Source organism: Cladophialophora bantiana (genome assembly GCF_000835475.1).
Source record: "Cladophialophora bantiana CBS 173.52 unplaced genomic scaffold supercont1.20, whole genome shotgun sequence".
Taxonomy (NCBI): Eukaryota; Fungi; Ascomycota; class Eurotiomycetes; order Chaetothyriales; family Herpotrichiellaceae; genus Cladophialophora; species Cladophialophora bantiana.
Window position 1 is genome coordinate 514336 of NW_015971594.1, and position 19034 is coordinate 533369.

At 49.1% G+C, this 19034-nt stretch overlaps 8 protein-coding genes across 8 annotated transcripts; 4 read left to right on the top strand and 4 right to left on the bottom strand.

Annotated features, from left to right (window-relative positions):
* Window positions 1-7: 7 nt before the first annotated feature.
* Z519_11012 (uncharacterized protein) lies at window positions 8-1878 on the top strand (the record flags this gene model as incomplete). Its single annotated transcript, XM_016768725.1, has 6 exons — window positions 8-79; window positions 133-660; window positions 710-753; window positions 813-1392; window positions 1460-1632; window positions 1722-1878. 6 exons carry the CDS (start codon window positions 8-10, stop codon window positions 1876-1878), a joined length of 1554 nt encoding a protein of 517 aa, XP_016615112.1.
* A 942-nt stretch (window positions 1879-2820) lies between these two features.
* Window positions 2821-4611, bottom strand: Z519_11013 (uncharacterized protein; the record flags this gene model as incomplete). Its single annotated transcript, XM_016768726.1, has 4 exons — window positions 2821-2981; window positions 3039-3726; window positions 3778-4318; window positions 4367-4611. 4 exons carry the CDS (start codon window positions 4609-4611, stop codon window positions 2821-2823), a joined length of 1635 nt encoding a protein of 544 aa, XP_016615113.1.
* A 769-nt stretch (window positions 4612-5380) lies between these two features.
* Window positions 5381-6616, top strand: Z519_11014 (uncharacterized protein; the record flags this gene model as incomplete). The annotated part of the gene is made up of 5 exons (XM_016768727.1): window positions 5381-5507; window positions 5564-5762; window positions 5838-5934; window positions 6008-6251; window positions 6348-6616. The coding sequence occupies 5 exons, from the start codon at window positions 5381-5383 to the stop codon at window positions 6614-6616; spliced, it is 936 nt and encodes a 311-aa protein (XP_016615114.1).
* Window positions 6617-7517: 901 nt separating this feature from the next.
* On the bottom strand, window positions 7518-8946 carry Z519_11015 (uncharacterized protein; the record flags this gene model as incomplete). Its single annotated transcript, XM_016768728.1, has 2 exons — window positions 7518-8502; window positions 8549-8946. The coding sequence occupies 2 exons, from the start codon at window positions 8944-8946 to the stop codon at window positions 7518-7520; spliced, it is 1383 nt and encodes a 460-aa protein (XP_016615115.1).
* A 1448-nt stretch (window positions 8947-10394) lies between these two features.
* Window positions 10395-11753, top strand: Z519_11016 (uncharacterized protein; the record flags this gene model as incomplete). Its single annotated transcript, XM_016768729.1, has 2 exons — window positions 10395-11299; window positions 11354-11753. The coding sequence occupies 2 exons, from the start codon at window positions 10395-10397 to the stop codon at window positions 11751-11753; spliced, it is 1305 nt and encodes a 434-aa protein (XP_016615116.1).
* Window positions 11754-12204: 451 nt separating this feature from the next.
* On the bottom strand, window positions 12205-13662 carry Z519_11017 (homogentisate 1,2-dioxygenase; the record flags this gene model as incomplete). Its single annotated transcript, XM_016768730.1, has 1 exon — window positions 12205-13662. One exon carries the CDS (start codon window positions 13660-13662, stop codon window positions 12205-12207), a length of 1458 nt encoding a protein of 485 aa, XP_016615117.1.
* Window positions 13663-14334: 672 nt separating this feature from the next.
* Window positions 14335-16127, top strand: Z519_11018 (uncharacterized protein; the record flags this gene model as incomplete). Its single annotated transcript, XM_016768731.1, has 2 exons — window positions 14335-14557; window positions 14605-16127. The coding sequence occupies 2 exons, from the start codon at window positions 14335-14337 to the stop codon at window positions 16125-16127; spliced, it is 1746 nt and encodes a 581-aa protein (XP_016615118.1).
* A 379-nt stretch (window positions 16128-16506) lies between these two features.
* Z519_11019 (uncharacterized protein) lies at window positions 16507-18421 on the bottom strand (the record flags this gene model as incomplete). Its single annotated transcript, XM_016768732.1, has 3 exons — window positions 16507-16836; window positions 16960-18087; window positions 18146-18421. The coding sequence occupies 3 exons, from the start codon at window positions 18419-18421 to the stop codon at window positions 16507-16509; spliced, it is 1734 nt and encodes a 577-aa protein (XP_016615119.1).
* Window positions 18422-19034: the final 613 nt, after the last annotated feature.

The following is a 19034-nucleotide window of genomic DNA, read 5'->3' on the forward strand; positions in this document are numbered from 1 at the left end:
GAGAAAGATGGCTCTCACTCGTCTGGTCAACTTGGTAGATGAGCCACTGAAGGCAGCATTGTATGCGATCTTACTATTGGTGAGCTTGTCATGATGCTCCTCTTGGTGCACGTCTTTTGACCATTCAAATAGACTCTGGGATATCCGGCACTGGTCATTACTTACAATCTCCTTTTCCATCCGCTTCGTAAGGTTCCTGGACCAAAATTGTGGGCAGCGACACTCTTACCTGCCTACTACAATCGTCTCCGTGGCACTGCAATCTTTAGAATCAAAGAGCTACATGATCAATATGGGCCCGTTGTCCGTGTGGCACCAGAAGAACTCAGTTTTATCGACGGTCAAGCATGGAAGGATATTTACGGTTACAACACAGCCAACACTGTGGCTTTTGAGAGAGATGCATTGCAAGCCGGCCCCGAGGAGGCTGGAACGCCGGGCCTGCTCAGATCAAAGGGCGAACAGCACAATCGGCTGAGGCGAACTCTGAACCATGCTTTCTCCGACAAAGCTCTAAAGCAACAGGAAGGGCTCATTAAGAAGTATGCAGATCTGCTCATTCGTGTTTTGAACAGGCGAGCAGAGTTGCAAAAGAGTGATTCTGACCATCCCGATGCCCAAATAAACATGGTTGAAATGTATCATTTCACAACTTTCGATGTATGCCTGCCCGCATGCTATGTTCTGCCTTCAACTGATGAATATCTAGGCCATGGCAGATTTGAGCTTTGGGCAGCCTTTGGGTCTTTTGAAGTAGGTATGACGGCCATTTCATTGGCTTTTTTTTTTTTACTAATGATGATGGCTGTCAGGCAGGAGAGATACACTGCATGGGTATCGTTTCTTCTTTCACACGTAAAGTCTGTGGCCTACATGCACGCAATCGCCAGATGGCCAATTCTGGCACGGAGTGTGAAATACCTCCTTCCCAAGAGTGTGAAAGAGGGCCGTGAGGAATTTTTCGGTTACTGCGTTGCGAAAGTCGACGAACGCATGGCTGTTCAAACAGAAAGACCGGATTTCTGGAGCCTCATCGTCAAAAATCAAGACGAGAAGAGCATTACTCGGCAAGAGATGTATGCTGTCGCCAGTGACTTTATGGTGGCGGGCACTGAAACCACCGCAACGCTATTGTCTGGCGCCACCTGGTATCTTTGCACCCACCTGGATAAGATGAAAAAGCTCTGCGATGAGATCCGATCTTTTGGGAGTGCTGATGAACTCACTCTTCAATCATTGCAGAATACAGTCTATCTCCAGGCTGTTCTTCAAGAGTCTCTCCGTGTATACCCGGCGGTGCCCGCTGGTGGCATGCGACTTGTGCCAAAGGAAGGTTACACGATTTGCGGAGAGTACTATCCCGGATATTCAGGCCCATTCGCCTCAGGAAGGGTAAGATGATCTGTTCCTTTTCCGTTATCCGGCTCGAAGAGGCTGACATATTTTCCAATGATTGCAGGTGACATGCTCGGTTATGCCTTATGTGGCAAATCATTCAGCTTACAACTTTCACAACCCAGACGCGTTTGTCCCAGAACGTTTCCTGCCTGATCCACCAGCTGAGTACCGAGATGACAAGAGGGGTGCCTTTAAACCTTTCGGCCACGGCCCACGGGTTTGCATTGGTGAAAAGTAGGTATTCCATTCTTTCGTATCTTGCCTACTTTTTCAGTTCGATCATCGAGCGCAGTGAGGGGATATCAATTTGCTGATTCCTGTAGTCTCGCATGGCACAATGCCCGCCTTATCCTAGCCTATGTTATCTACCATTTTGATATCAGTCTTGTTGATGAGAAGGACGCATGGGTTGATCAGCCCATTATGGAGCTTTGGATGAAGAAACCTCTTCTGGTGAAACTGAACCCAGTACAACGGTAGAAGGCATGGTGGAACAGTCTGAATAGTCTCAGACCTGCACGGCTTTGTGACTTAATCACATATTATTATCGGAGCAGTAAGGTGCTTAGGAAACTATTCCAGAAAGCCCACATTGGAGATTGATTTTAGGATCATGTGTCTCCTCTTTCTGGCTTTAGACGAGTCATGTTTATAGGTTCGACAAGGAGAGGAGGATGTTCCTGAATCCCAAACTACACTTACAGGACAGTCACTGCAGACGAGTGAATGCAGAGTCGTTTTCCGTCACCTACTAGGTTACCTGTGGCTCCATTTCCAGCCTCATAGGTCGAAATGATTCCCTCGTGTGCACTCTCAGCCGTCCGTTCGACAACGCGCCAGCGTCAATCTTAGGTGATCTTAGTTCTAAGGCCCCAGACGCCATTGCTTCACCGGACTCTCCTAGGAAAAGGTCCATTATGAAACGCCATCGGGACGTGCTCAGTTTCTGTGGAGTTGTAACCCCGGAGCTTCTCATTGACTCTATTTGTGTAAACAATTCCCCATGACAAGCAACAATCATGAGATCTCCAGCGTCTTAGAGTAGTCCTGGTTCTTGGTATTTCAATTTTCCTGTGCTTGCTGTCATACAAAGATCAGCTGCCCGCGGATCCACGGCTCTCTAGTCATCGTAGTGGCACATATTCATCCATCCAGCCATGTGGATTAGATATAGTGGCATCAAGTTCAGTGGGAGGGATACCAAATTAACTCGTTGGCGGAGATAGCCTCATTTTAATATGCTTAGAGGCGCAATCGTTTTTTCGTCGATCCATTTCCTGCTTGATACTGATGGAGGAGATGCTTGAGGGACTATATCACATATAAATGCTTGATGCTGTGGGCTAGGAATACAATCTGTTCTTTGGTCTTGATCAGTCTCCTTGCCGCCACTTGATGCACCAACATCCAGGTCCTGAGATATCAGAACTTGCTGAAAACATCGTGGTTGTGCCACCATGCCCTGAGTTTCTTGCCATAGATGTATATGGGGATGGTAGTCAAGCAAAGGCCAAGTTCGATTGCTCCCATTGTATCCATGGACTTTGCAGGTCCCCAGCCTGCAACCCAATCATTCACGAAGTCTAAAGCACTAATCAGTATTTCGCTCATGATTGTTGTAGAGAATGTTGTCCACTCACAAGAAAACCCAAAGAAGAGAAAGTTCTTGACGGTCATGGCAAGAATGAAGGTCTCGATGCTGATGTTGCGGAAACCATCCACGAGGTAGGTACTGATACTGTTGACCGAGAACTGAACGGAGCCGAAAGTAATCCCAAAGATGACGGATATAGCAACGGGGCTCTTGCCCTGTTCAGTCATGTTGCCGAATAAGAAGTAGCCAAGTGCAGATAACAATGGCGTTCCTATGCTGAGCCAGAGACGGAATTCTGGCTCATATACGCCCCCATTTATTTTGCTGGCCCATCTTACCGCTGGGTCGGATGCTAAGCCACACACGAGGCAGCCAAGGAAGCCGCCAACCATTGGTCCTGCGAGCATGTAGCCTAGCTGGGCGGTATTCAAAGAATAGGGCGGGACACCAAAGACCTGAGCGAGCGTAAAAGCGAGGCCGAGGATGAAAACCTGCGTCAAAGCAAGAAAAAGGACAGCCCACAGGACGACTGGATTGATCAAAATGATCAGGGGTTTGATGATCATCCAGAGAAGCGATTGTTTGTCGTACGTGCCGGAGTAAAGTCTCAACCTCTTGAGGTAGGAGTCGCGAACCTTTGGTTGATCATCACTCAAGGTCGTTCTTTCGAGATCGCCAGTGGTCTTCTCTTCGTGGGTAGCCTCGGTCTTCATAATTTCAATGACCTCGATGTTCTATTGTACAGGTTAAGATAAATTTATGGCACAGTCGGATGTGGTACTCACATTTTCCGAGGACGTATCAGTGTCAAACAGCGCATCTCGGTTGTATGCCGTTTCCCATCCAAAAAGGATGATGAGTATCCACCCCAAACCCATGAAGGCACATAGGATCCAGAAGACATATCTCCAACCAAGGTCCATTGTGACCTTGCCGGCCACGATGGATGGCAGATGAGCAATGCCGACATTTGCAACAACAAATATTGCCATGCGGGTGCCTCTTTGATGGACGTGGTACATGTCACCAATGACGGCGAAGGTGACGCTCTCGTACACAGCAATTCCTAGTCCTTGGAGCACACGAGCACCAACCAGAGAGCCGTACGAGTTGGCTGCTCCTGCCCATAGGCATCCGGCGAAGCAGAGGGTAGCAGAGATGACGAAACCTGGACGCTTGCCGAATTTTCGACACAGCGCCGACACGAAAATTGCCACAGCGCCGACAGCGCAAAGCTGGTATCCAGTGAGGAGCGATACTTGGGTAAATGTGATTCCAAACTCCTCAACCAGGACGAGGGCCAGAGACGCCAGCACCGGGCCAATTCTGGGGCTCGTTAGCTAATATTGCGTTGAGTGAGCTGGACTATCTTACCCTCCAATAACAAGGAGACTGAGGTAACAATAGAGTATTAGAATCAGGTCGCGTTGCCACCAGGGCCAGTTCAAAGGATCGTTGGGATCATTGGACGGTTGAGGCACCAAGATGATGTTGGCCTCCTTGCCTGTGCCCTTTTTGACGTGAGAATGTTGATAGATGTTAGAATCCTCCAACAAGACCGTACCAGGGACATGGTGGCCAGCGGCATCAGTTTTGACGTCAATAATACCCAGAGGCATGGTGAAGGAGGTAATTGAGGTTTCCAAAGCTGAACGGGCTTCCGCGTCCTCAAATTAAGATATATAGAGATATGGGGGTGTGCCATGTCTGTGCCGGGGCACGACCTCCAAAATTTGTTCTCACGCACGAATCCGGGGATTCGGGGATCCCGGGATTAAAAGGGGCAAGTAGTTTAATCCCCGCAGCATCTCTTCGGCTCTACGGTTTCCGCTTTTCCCAATGGCGAATCAAAGAGAGGTGTTGTCCCTTGCGAATCGTGCTTCCGACACATCCAGATGCCATACGGCTGCCCGTCGTACTAACTACCGCCACCAGCTCAGCAATCTTTGGAGAGACGACGCGGGAAGAGCTGACCGAGCCCAACTGGTGGATTAGTTCAAGAAATCATATCAGCATCTGTACGTGATCTCTCAGCTGGACAGAGGCTTAGATGTCGAACGCGAACCTATCGCTACTGTATTATTATTGCCCCAGATGTGGTCTTCAAACTTGGCTTGTTCTTGGGGAGTGACGGAATGTTTTCGAATTTACTGGTCTACCATTGCTCGTGACTGACGAATTGTCCTGCTGGTCAGAGGGATTGTTCCGTGAAAAGTGTGGTCTACAATGCTCGCCGGGGTTTTAAGTACATGCGGATTTGCTTTTATCGCACTGGGAGAAATTGCCGGGGGAGGCCAATGGACTGCAGAGCCTCTTAAGCTCGGACAGCGCCATTGGGTTTTATGACTCGTGCCATTTTCGGCGGTAGACCACGATTGAGAATCAACCATGGATCCAAATGAGTTTGCCATTTCTGCAGTCCCTTTGCAGCATACCCCTTATGGCCCCCTGGTCCCCAAAAAAATTGTAGGGAAGAATAAAGGAAAAGTCGCTGTAGTTACAGGCGCCGCACAAGGTACGCAAATGTATAGGGTTAAGGAACATAGATTCCATTGCTGACTTGCTTCCCAGGTATCGGGAAGAGTATTGCTGAGGCCCTTGCCCATTCTGGAGCGAATGTTGCCATTTTGGATTTGAAAGATGCTTCCGAGACGAAGACAGCCTGCGAATCATTGAATGTCAAGTCAGTATACTATAACTGCGATGTCACGGATGTCGCACGTATGAGGACGGTGTTGGGAGATATCGAGAAAGACTTAGGAGCTGTTGAGTAAGTAATTACAAAGAAGATCCCTCTCGACCAAACTCTTGTCAATTTCGAATTCTGAGCGTCAATCAAACTCAGCATTCTCGTGAACAATGCGGGTATGACCCGAGGTCGGCCCATTTGTATGGATACCTTCGAGGGATACTGGAGATGTTTTGAAGTCAACTATAAGAGTGTGAGATACACGTGCTTTCCTCTCTGGTAAATTTTTTGGGGTCTCGAATTACGTGGCTGACTGGCATGGTTAGGTAATGAGCACCATCTTTGCGGTCCTTCCAGGCATGCGCGAGCGTGGGTCTGGGACCATCATAAACATATCTTCCCGGGCTGGGACACTCGATTGTCCGTTCGCACTAGGCTATACGGATAGTAAAACTGCCATCATTCGTGCTACAGCATCCATCCAAGAAGAGTTGGAAGCAGATGGTCTAGGAGACAAAATTCAAATATTCTCTCTGCACCCTGGAGGCGTTCCAAGTGCGCTAGGAGCATGTAAGAAGTACCACCCAATCATGCATAGACTGAACGCATGGTAAACCCGTGGGAATCTGTTCTTGGGAGTGAAAAAACGCTTACGATATCAATCAGCATCATTTCCAGCAGATGTCGCCGAGCGATACCCAGCGGCCGCAGAGATGATGAAGGAGTTTCACAAGTTCCTGAAGACTGACCCAAGTCTTTGCGGGATGACCTGTGCTTATCTGGCCACTGGCCAAGCAAAAGAGTTGAGGGGTATGTACTTTGATGTGAGACAAGACATTGAGCGGGTTGCGTCGAGAGGAAGGAGTGCCCTGCGGAAAGCTGGCTTGTACACCTTGAAGATTGACTTCCTAGAGGACTATGCCAATGAGATATAAATGCGATCTGTTGTCCTTTGCTAGGAAGAGTTGATAGTTGGCATTGGCTCTGTCCTTTTATTGAGAAAAACAGAGAATCTGTCTGATATATATCTATCGAGACAGAACGCCCGAAACGCACAGAAAAGACAAGGAATAGGCAGAAAAAGTGACTACGTCGTCCTCTGCAGGCAACACTGTTTGTTGAAGACAAGACACGCGGTTTCCTAGCCTAAATAGGCAGGGCAGTGGTCTTTCTAGGCTGCAGTACGCTCCAGGAAGATATCCTAGGCATCGATAATGGCGAGATATCGAGGAAAAGGACACTGGTGCCTTTTGGCAGGCAGCCAAGGCGCGTCACGATATGCTCGTACAGTAGCAATTGTGTCTGTCCAAGCCAAATTTTGGTAGGTAGCGCTATCTGTTTTTTGGGAAGTGCATAGCTGAGTTCAACACCATCTCAGCCCTCGAGGGATGCAGAGAAGGCTCCTGGATGATGTCAATCAACAAGTGTGCTCTGCAACGCAAACAGTACTCACTGAATATGATATCTCCAATCTCCCAATATCGAGCGAACCGAGCCAGAACGAGCTCTAAAATACGCCCTTGCGAATTAAGCGTTCCTCTTGACCTCGCGGACCCATTTGAGTAGCATGCCAGGCGTACGTGCATGAATGCCGGTCCGATAAGCATGGAAACCATTACTGGGGAAAAATACGGGATGTATTCAGAAGCTGATGACCATGATTGAAGCACCTGATGAACCCCCTCTATATGTGAAATATGATTCTCCAATCGGGAAAGTTCCAAGGCATCTGTCATTGCGTTGACATTTGTTACTCGCGCAACATCGCAGCTAGAATTTGTAAAAAGCTGTTCAGAAGAAGTTGGCTCCAGCAAAAGGGAGACAACGAGGCCAGTCCTAAAAAAAAAAAAAAAATACATTAGTGGGTGAAATGGAGGGCAAGGGCCTATAGCCATACGATTCTAGCAACAGTTGGCTCAACAGCAGCCAGTTCTTTCTGGCATAATTGGAGGCATCGAATGTTGGGTCCTTGATACTATCGCCAAACTCCTTGTAAAACGTGACGTAAAAGGATGATCGGGCTCTTTCAAGGACTTCGATGTCTTTCCCGCGGACCTTCGCTCGCTGCCCAAGTTCATAGATGTGTGTGGCGATATGAGTGCTGACCAAGAACCATGCCCGTTCGCTCCTGTTGGGTGACTTCAGTAAGCTCTTCCAGCAAATTGAGATCTCCGGGTGTATTGAGGCAGACGGGGCAGGCATTTCCATGAACCACGCTTCATCTGAGACTGGGAGCAACACGTGCATTCTTGAACGGTCGATGGTAGAAGGATAACATAGAGTCGCGGAGAGAAATGTGTCAAGCTCCCAGACCAACCACCAGGCCCGGCGCTGTTCCTCTTTGGTAACCCAAATCTCTGCTAGAAGAGTTTCGGCTGACTGGCTTTGATGATGGTCCGACGGATTTTGATCATTTCCCATATCCATTTCATGTAGTCCTAATCTGTACGCGATTTGGACGCATTTATCGACCAAGAGCTCGGTGGCTTGCTTTGGATTGCTGGCAAGGTGATAGTATGCGCACAGGATACATCCTTGAAGCCATTCCAGTGTGAACATTTCAGACTCTGCATGTTCATGGGCTTCATCAAGTAGACGTCGTGCCTTGAGTGCGTAGGATGCGCCTCGCTCCTTTTCCTCCTGACCTTCAAAGCATGGATCTAACGAGTAGCGAGCCGAAAATGACATCATCGAATACAGCAGGAATGCAGATGCTGGGGTCAATTCATTGTATCCTCGTTCTGACGCATACTGCTGATAGAACCTAGGACGATGGAGTAACGGCAAGTATGCTTGCACTCTTTCGAAGTAAATGTCCACCCTGCAACAATTTAGTACGAAGAGTAATTGGGGCACACCAAACTTACAAGCTACTCACCAAGGCCGCTGGAGCATCTATCGAATAATACCTTGTTTGGCTTTCTGCGTGCTCCGATTCCGCGGGCTGTTGGGGAGTCAGGCGAATGTCGAAGTGGGTTGTGGGACAGGGGATGCCCATGGGATTCAGGTCTGGTGTCAAAACAGATCCAGAAGCATCCTGGCCAGAATTGTGACTGTCATGCCAAAGCTCCGGGGCGGACATTGGTAGGAAGTCGAGTATATTCGAGTCAGTAGTGAGAAATTGTCCATTGTGATCGCTGTTCAAAGGCTGAAAATCATGAATCGGGTCAAACATTGGGTGGTCAACTCGATCATATCGGAAGCTAGAGTCCAGTGGGACACGGCTGTCGAGTAGCAAGTGTTCGGTCGAGCTTGCTTCTGGCATTTTCTAACAATAACTGCGCCTCGCCCGAACTTCTGCGGCATATGGGAGTATGCACAGACAAACGCTCGAAGTTAGGGATGTTACGGGAAGGAAAGACACTTTGGCTTTGTCAAATTGTGCCCGAGACAGAATGGATCCGTGCTCAGGGTATTATTATCCTCCCGACCTTGCCCAAATCGGTTCGAGAGCGGGGTCGACGACCTTGTGACCAACAAAAGCTTGGGAGGAAAAGGCCAGACCTCAGCAACTGAACCATGGGTAGGAAGGGGCAAGAAGGAGGCAGCAAAAACTGTAGAGTTTGTGAGCCCTCCCTGAGACCCGCCCCTGGGCGCATCCTCAAATGTCCTTTATAAGAGTGGTTGGATTTGTTAGAAAATAAAACCACATCCCATCTTAGCGATTGACAGTGGCCTAGGGAACGTGGTGTACCCCTTGGAGTCGGTCTCGAGGGCGGGGAACGAGAACAATTTACGCACTGGCACCGAGAGTAGGGGCGCTGATCGGGATTTCGGAGAACCATAAACCTTTGCTCGGCCATATACTCTCATCCTCCTTGGGTGTCCCCGGCAACACGCAAAGATTGCGCTAATTGTGTTGCCTACCACTGCAATTCTCATGCCCAAACCGGCACAATTCTGACAACCCGGGCCATACTACCGAGCAGATTTTGCCCTCAGTCCTGGATATGGATCCTCCACTCAAAATAAACCGGGCATGTGAGCTGTGCAAGAGGTAAAATAATCATCTTCTTATGTGGTTGCGCGGGGCTGACCGAGCCCGTAGGAAGAAGACCAAATGTAGACACCCATCACCACACCTTTCTGGTGGCCTATTCTCCCACACTTCACGTGCTTACCTTCAGGTTCATAGGTGATGGCCAAAGACCACGATGTCAAATCTGCGTCCGCAACAACGAGGAATGTGTCTATCCTGTGCGGAAAGCCCGAGCTCATTACAATCGGCGAAAGAAAGATGTCGAGGCGCATCCATCGCAGAATCACGTGCAGGAAGACCTCCCGACCACAGGTCGACCTGTCTTGACCTCTACGGAACAAGCACCCTCGTCGCACGAGGAAGGCGAACCAGCTGTGCTCGACCAGCATCCCGTCACTTCGACAGTGGTAGGCGGCCTGACCGATAGGCACGATATAGACACCACGCTCCTCTCCTCCGGTGGGTCCGATGGACTACAGTTCGATTGTGTTGATCAAGATATGTCCAATTTCTTGACTGAAGCTTTTCCGGATGTGTGGAACCCAGATGAAGGCCTTACGTTTGACCCTGGTCAATCATGTCCGATCAATAGTCCAATGGAGCAAGCTACGACTGATAGCAACCACCAAAATCAGACGGCCACCCATCTCCGTGGTATAAACATCGAGGTACCTACGGCTGTGGTTGATGAACTGCAAGTCTGAACCCTCCAGTCAAGTTGCTTCGATCTAACAATGCTCAGAATTGATTTGTACTTCGAAAGAGTGCAAGGGTTTTTGCCCCTCTTTCATCGGCCGACGTTTTACGACACTTATGTCACTCTCCCTATACATGAAAAATACGTGAATCTAGACAGGGACTCTGCTCTTATTCTATACATGATGATGTCCCTGTCCGCTCGGTATTCTTCCCTACCGTATCTCGAAACCGCACATGTCAGAGACCGCGGTGTCCCCCTTGCACGTCAGGCGCGAGCGCTGTTTAGCAGTGCGACCCTCGCTGATCCGGCGGCCCTCACGCTAAAACTACTGCAAGGTACAATCCTATTCGCATATTACAATCAGTCATCAAATTTGTCCTGGGGAACTGACATTCTGATTGGGGTTTGTGTACGATACGCTTATAAACTTGGCTTACACGCTCTCGATGAAGACTATCTGAACAACTCTGATCACTCACCGGTACAGCTGAGCAATGAGCAGTGGGTATTGAGGGAGGAAAAGAGGCGAGCGTGGTGGTCTGTCTGGGAGCTCGACACATTCGACGCCATCATCTGCCGGCGGCCATTCGCGATCGCCAGGCATCGTGTTCACGTACTGTTACCCGTATCTGATGCTGCATGGTTCTCAGGATCACAGATTGCATCGCCCATGTTCGATCCAGACATCTCGCGATTCTGGAAATGCCTTGAAGAGTCTCCTAATCAAGACGAGAGAGCCTGGTTTCTTGTCAGCAACTATATCATGGCTTACATTCACGAACAAGGTCAAAAGGCACCCTTGCCTAGACCGAATATCGAGGAAATGAGGACTATTCTGGCGTGCTTTGTGCTCCTTGCTAACGAAAAGCTCCACCTCCCTGCCAACCATAGCGTGCATGCAAGCAACTGGAAGATTTTGACCAAGCTGATGACAATCTCGTATGACATATACCCAAATCTAGTGTTCAGCGAGCATCTAATAACCTCTCACAGGAGCACCGTCATCCTCGGCCTGTTGGAACGGAATACCATGTCCACACCTCTCTTTACGGTGTCAAATCGTATGTCCTCTGCGCTGCTGCGAGGGTTCGTTGTTCGAGCCCACTCCAGCACGAGCGGGAGCCTCGACAAATTTCGTGAACCGATAACAAATTTTTTTCGAATACTACAATCCTGGAATCCAGAACACATTGCATTTGCCCCTCCAACTATGGCTTGCCTTCTCTTGGGACCTGGGAACGTGAACCTTGGAATGGCACTTCGGTTGCGGAAACCCACCGATAGCCAATCAGCTGGAACGCAATCGTCCCTTGAAGAAGATCTTTTGACACTTGTTCTCACCCACTTTGCACGGTATTGGAATATTGGACATCGCGTTTTGAGTAAGTGGTGATCTGCATCACTCTGCTGTGCACAGCAACTGAACCATGTTTGTTTTGCTTTACCAGATTTTGTACGAAACTACCATGGCAAACACTCTGCAATTGAACAAGAGAGGCAAGCTTGAACGACTTCTGAACTCATTGTCCTCGGCTCAGTTCAAAGCTCTGACTACGAGATCAACCTATAAGACAGCTTCGTAACTCGTCGTTTCAGCAATGACAGATGATCGTTGGTCTGGTATGCCTCCTAGGATACGACGTTGTCATTCTATCCCAGAACCTTTTTTGGGCTTCGTGGGAGTAATAGTTATACGTCTTTTTACATCTTCAAAGATCACTGGTCCTTTTCCCTTTATTTCTTTTGTTGGACGGATGGCAGTTTCCCAATAGCCCGAAGTAGCTTCTGTGCCTCCTCGTTCTCGCCAAAACGATCCTGCAAGGTCAATGATTAGTCAAACACCATCAGGCCAACGGATGGGGGCAGCGTACCGGGATAACTTCCCAAGCATCGGCAGGGATATCCTCGGCTGCCAAAACACCCGAGTCTTTCATTGCCCAGTCAGTAAAGAGTAAGCTCCGGCAGCTCTCTAGCATAATGACGAGGCTGCCAAGGAAAATTTTCCGGGGTTCCAGCTTGGCATCCATTGCGGCGATAGTTTTCTCATCGATGCTACCATGTGGTGTGAATCCTGATTCATAGCTTGCACCTCCGGGAACGAAGACCTCAGAACGGCCGCCTCCTGAGGGTCCGTAAATCTTTGCTAGAAATTCAGACGCGCAGTTTCGGTGGAAATAAGGCGGCCTGAAAGTGTTCTCTGCCACGTCCCAGCGAGGTCCGAAGATGAGGAAATCGGCGAGGGGCGCATTCTCATCCCGAGATTTGGCGGTGAGCACAGTGTTGATGGATGGATCAGTATGGTCCACGGACGCGGAATTTTGTGCCACGAATTTGGTCATGTCATACTTGTATGGAATGTAATTTCCGTGCCACGCTACCACGTCGAAGGGTGTATGAGGTTGGACAGCAACGTAGTACTTATGTAACTGCTTTGTCACAACTGTCCATTCGCCTGTCGAAGTGGTGTCGACGTCCGCTGTTGGGAATAAAAAGTCGCGCGAGTTTCCAAGGCCATATCCTCCTAGAGGACCGAGCTCCGGGAGTTCCCACCTCGAGCCCCATGTTTCAATAACGTATCCCCGAGCGCCGTTGGGTGAGTATTTCTCCACAATGTTGACTTGAAAGCGGAGGCCGCGTTGAATGACGCAAAGCTCAGACGGCTGAAGATATAGATGTCCAAATTCGGTCATGATATCAAGGTGTCCCTCTTGTGCAACAATCAAGAAGTCTCCATCTATATTCATAAAAGCTTTGTTGGGCATGCTGCTGTTTATGGCATAGATATGATAAGCGATTCCCTCGCGGAGATGTGGATGCCCACTTCCACCAAGAGTGTGCAAACCTTGAGTAAAGTCAACGATCCCACCAGACTTTTCTGGGATTTTGAATGCCGTCCACGACACCTGTGATGGTATCGTATGCAACTCGTCCTTTTGAGGTAGGAACGAAGCTTTGAGGGTTGGATTGTCTTCTCCTCTCAAGTACTCGTGATGGACAGCAGCCGGGCGACGCCTGTAAAGAAAATTCCTTCCTGAATTCGCACGGTTCGCAGCGAAAGAATAGCCCGTGAGTTGTTCGGCGTACAAGCCGTAGGGGCATTTCTGGGGTGAATTCTGGCCAATTGGTAGAGCACCTGGGATAAGCTCCGACTGATGCTCATTACCAAAGCCACAGAGATACTTGTATGGGTCTTCTGGCCGTGTGGCTTTCTTTGAGCCTGCATCAGTCCAGTGGAACATTCTTGTACTGAATTTAGGACTGGTGGTATCGTCAGTTGCTGCGTGACCGTTTGTTGACGCCATTTTGATGTTCTGTCTGTGCAATTCTAGACGTGCTTTCTTTTCAGACGACACAGAAGATATGGACCAAGTCGAACAGATATTCTAATCCGGTTTAAGAGACGTTGTGTTTGCCTCATAGGGAAGGGAGGATTTGGCCGGGGTTCTAGGCAAGGCATTGCCAGTGTCATATTTCCGAAGGTATTGCACCACCGTAAGAGGAAATTACCCGAAATTCCGCAACTAAACATGCTTTCTCTCAGACATCGGGTGACAAATCTTGCCGCTCGTGACCACAGCGGTCACCAAAGTAATATTTACATTTGTCAAATACTAATTTGAGGCTGGTAATTTTCTTATCCCCGACGGGTGGGATGACCAGGAGAGACGTCTTGTATTGTTTCTCAATCGCCAAGTTCCGTCATGGACCGACCCCTTTTTCTTTAGGAATAGCCCGTGTGCGCCACTGGCCATCACGATGCTTTAGGGAGTTTGGGCCTCTTTTCATAGGAAGAGATTCAATCTCCGTGACTCGAATAGTTACGGTTCCGTTGGTCAAGCCCATCCGCATTCTTTATGTGGCCGTGTCCAGATTTGTGACACTTATAGCACTTGAGCACTTGCATAGTATCAGCGTCCCTTCTGCGCCCTTGAGTTTAAGGCTACCGTCAGCGGCTCATTCGAAGGCATACTAAAATGGAGGAAGTCCCAGTCTTGATCATCGGAGCCGGTCCCTCGGGGGCTACAACGGCATTGCTCTTGGCTCATATGGGTATCAAGTCACTTGCAATATCAAGGCATGCTTCTACTGCCAGCACACCAAGAGCGCACATTTTCAACCAGAGAGCCATGGAAGTGCTACGGGATGCCGATCTCGAGGCGAAGTTGATGCCGGCCAGCAGTCCTGCTCATTGCAAGTGTCCTTTGATTCCAGAACCTCGCGGAAGATGCTGACGTCTGCCCTAGATATGCAGCACACTTCGTGGCTGGATTCGCTCAACGGGGAGGAATACGGGCGGATGTGGGCATGGGGTAACAAACCGAGCCAGAAGGGAGATTACGAAGCTGCCAGCCCAAGTGTGATGTCCGATCTACCGCAAAGCGTTCTGGAACCTGTGTTGGTAGAGGAAGCAACCAAACTAGGCGCTGGATTCCGATTTTCGACTAGCTTTGTATCCCTCGAAGAGACGAACGAAGGAGTCATTACAACTCTGCGCAATCACAAAGACAACAGGGAGTACAAAGTATTTTCTCAGTGGATGGTGGGCGCTGATGGTGCGAGAAGCGCTGTACTGGGCAGCTTAGGCATCAAAGTACTTGGCCGACAATTGAATACGGCATTTAACACTCACATCAAAGCGGATCTGACCAAATTCATATCCCACCGGCCGGGGAGTTTGAATTGGGTCTTGAATACAGAAGCTCCAGAATGGTCAGCTGTGGGCAATTTTCGCATGGTTAGGCCCTGGACTGAGTTTGTTGTGTCTATGCATCCATCGACAAAAGATTCTCAAACGTTTCAACCAAGCGAAGAGGACATAATCAAGCGACTGCACCAGATGATTGGCGATGATACGGTCAAAATTGATGTTCTGTCGACATTCTCTTGGACAATCAACGATCAGGTAGCTGAGCGATGGCAGAAGGGTCGAGTTCTCTGTATTGGAGATGCTACGCATCGTCATCCACCGATCAACGGGCTCGGCAGCAATACGTGTATATCCGACGCGTTCAACCTTGCCTGGAAGCTGGCCTATGTTTTGAAAGGCTGGGCTTCAGCCTCTCTACTAGAAACGTTGACAATAGAACGCAAACCAGTCGGCGATGGAATCGTCCGGCGAGCCAATAGTGGTATGGAGGCTCACAGGAGACTTTGGGATCTGCTCGGACTAGACCCAGAAGCACGCAAGAAGGCGACTGATCTCATGCAGTCGAGCGCAACATCTGGGGTAGAGATGCGCGAAAAGGTGCGGAACGCACTAGAAGATACTGAGGATGAAGTACAGGCGCTGGGCATTCAAATGAACCAACGATACCTATCGTCGCCGGCGACTGTGGTAGAGCCTGACGATGCACCCCCGGATCTCAGCAGTTTGAACCCTATCAGGCAAGTCTGGATCAGCACTTTTCCTGGCTACCATCTCCCTCACGTATGGCTAGCACCAAACAGTCAGTCCGAGAGAATTTCCACACTGGACCTAAGTGGTCACGGAGGTTTCACACTTTTCACAGGAATTGGCGGAGAACCTTGGGTGCAGGCCGCACAAATGATATCGGCTTCGAAGAAAGTCCCCGTCAGGGGTTACACTATAGGTTTCAGGTGCGACTATATGGACTGCTATCGGGACTGGGTCAAGGTCCGTGGTGTAAGCGAGACAGGTGCCGTCCTCGTCAGGCCTGACCATTTTGTTGGCTGGCGTTGTCATGAGCTTGTGCTAGATCCGGTTTCTAAGCTATCCTCTGTCCTGGAGCAGATACTAGGAAATTAGGGGTAATGGAGGGCTCTGATTATTGCTGGGAGAACTCGATCATGCTTCTCGTTGACAGAAATGCATAGCCAGAGAACTCTGATTGGAGAAGGGGAAAAAATGCACATAATTACACCATCTTGTCGGGCAGAAAGCGATCGAACCTCTACATTCTTTGATCGGATTATGAAGCTGAAACAAGGGCGGAACAACAGGCTCATCGTATTTTACTTCTCGTCTATCTGCTAATATACTGGACGAACAACTAGTATGTTTGAGGCCCTTCGTAATTTCCTATGCTCTGCCGTGCTTTAATGGTGTTGGTAAATCTACGAATCTTTGACTGTTTGGATTGCCCCCATTCCATAGGATGCAAAAAAAAAATCTCCACGTTTCTCCTCTAGAGTTTCGCTTTCGTGCCTCTCCTCTCTCTTTCAACATCGCGTAGCAGACGCCGTAGAATCTTGCCACTGGGGCTTTTGGGAATAATGTCGACGAACTCCACGCCTCCAGCGAGCCATTTGTGACGTGACTTGGCCTTCTCAACATGTTTCAAAATGCTTTGCTTGATAACATTTTCGTCGTCTGTGGAATCAGCAGCAGACTTGACAACAAAGGCTTTGGGCACTTCGCCTGCACGCTCATCAGCGACAGGGATTACAGCACAGTCGGCTACAGCCGGATGCTCTAGAAGGCATGCTTCGAGCTCTGCAGGTGCAACTTGAAGACCCTGATTCAAGAGATCGTCAGTGATTTGACTTCGGAACGTGAGCGCTAATAGTAGAAAGAGAGATAAATAAAGGGCCAGGTGATAGGTCGAATGAAAACGACGACTGCGCTGGGGTAAACGTACTTTGACCTTGATCAACTCTTTTATCCGATCCACCACCCAGACGTGTTCGTTGCCTGCAAGACTTTTGCGAAACTCGACCTCATCGCCAGTCTTGACAAAGCGACCATCATCCATGTCAATAAAGGTCTCTTCATTGGCTTCCGGGTTGTTTAGATACCCCAGGACAACGCTAGGAGCCTTCACCAACAGCTCGCCGGGCGTGTTATAGGTGGTAATCTCAGTACCTTCTGGGCTGAGTAGCTTCGCCTCAACGCCAGACAGGAGACACCCAGAAGAGCCAAACCATACATCGAGAGGACTGGTATTGGTGACAGCCGTCGCAGTTTCAGTCATGCCGTAGCCTTGTCGAGTCACCCAATTGCTATACTGTGAAGCAAACTCTTGAGCAGTTTCTTGGCCAAGTGGAGCCGCACCAGTCATGATTTGCCTGACACTGGTTAAATTGAACTGGTCGCAGAGTGCCTTGTTCTTAACCATAGTGATAATAATTGGAGGTACAACCGAAAGCGTGTTGATCTTGAACCTCTCAATTGACGCGAGAAAATCCTTGAAGACAAATTTTGGAAGAACGATAATGCCGTCCCCTCTGTAGACCGCAGTGTGGCATATAGCAACAAGACCATAGATGTGTGAGAAAGGCATTAATCCCAGGGTGACATCACGATAGCCCGGTTCGATAGCGTCGCGTATATGTTGCTCGAAGAGTTGGATTTGCAAAACATTAGCAATCACATTATAGTGAGAGATCATAACGGCTTTTGGAGTGCCTGATGTACCGCTGGAAAAACAAAGGAAGGCTGTTTGACGCCTGCCCTGTGCCTTGGTCCACCTGAGAACATCCAGTTCTGGTAGTGTGGCGCCTTGTTCCATTAAATTCGATACCGTCTGATACTCCTTTGGCGGTTGAGGCTCGCCAGGCATCTCGCAGATAATGACATGGTCTTGATTGAGGTTACATTTGTAAACCGCTCTCAAAGCAATTGGTAGCAATGATGGAACGGTGAATAGAACTGTCGCTCGCGAAATGTCGAGCTGATACTGGAGCTCTTCGGCACTGTAGACTGCGTTTGCCGGTGATGATAGACCGTTAAGGCGATGAATAGCCCACGAAATTGTCAAGGTGTCAATCTATCGCCTGTAAGTACTGTGCAGAACCAACTCGTCTACCATCGTCCAAGGTACGTACAGTGTTAGGCGCAAAGATGACTGCTACCTTATCAAATTCTGTACCATCGTTTGCCACCCACCCAACATGTTGCGCCAACCCTTTGGCCAGATGATCGACACGATCCCTCAGCTGCTGTGCCGAAACCGTTCTACCACTGATTCCACACACGAACGGGTCCAAGGACTCAGCTATCGGTCGTCTGCCGTATCTTTCATCTAGCATGAAGTCGCAAAGCGGAACGGTGTCTGGAATCTCCCGGAGGTTCCCAGCCAGCGGCCCAGGACGGAAAACCATGCTGTTAATTGTAAACTGTGCTTGAATGAACGATAGTTGATACTCTCTCTGAAGCTGCTCGTGTGAGTAAACACTCAGGGGCGTGGCTGTGAATTGGTATTTCTGACACAGTACTCTGAGATTTCCGTTAGGCTTGTCAACAAAGCGAACGAGCGAAATGAGGCGATCGTATTGTTGAAGTCCGAATGCTTCAATCCACGGCTTTGCAAATTATTTTTGGCGATGGGCTCAGTTCTAATCGCGAGGCGAATGCGGAGCGAGAGTCGAGGACATCAGACGTTCTCAGCGAAGAGGACCTTAACTTGGTTGGCCTGCAATTGCCGGGTGCGGAAATGTACCGATCCATGTCGATTCCGACGATTGTCTGCCAAGGAACTGAGGTAACCAAATAACTGTGCCTTTGGAGGTAGATGCTAGATGTCTCACCGGGCTTTGGGTGAGTGTCCGAAGATTCCGGCTCCGGGACGAATCGTTGACCCATCATCTGCAGATCCAACCACATTGAGGGAAGGCACTTATCATTTACTGTCTTTAATAATTTTTTTATTGGCTTCCCAGCCATGTCTGCGCTCGATAAAGGGCATTTTAGAACTATAACATAGTATAACCTTAA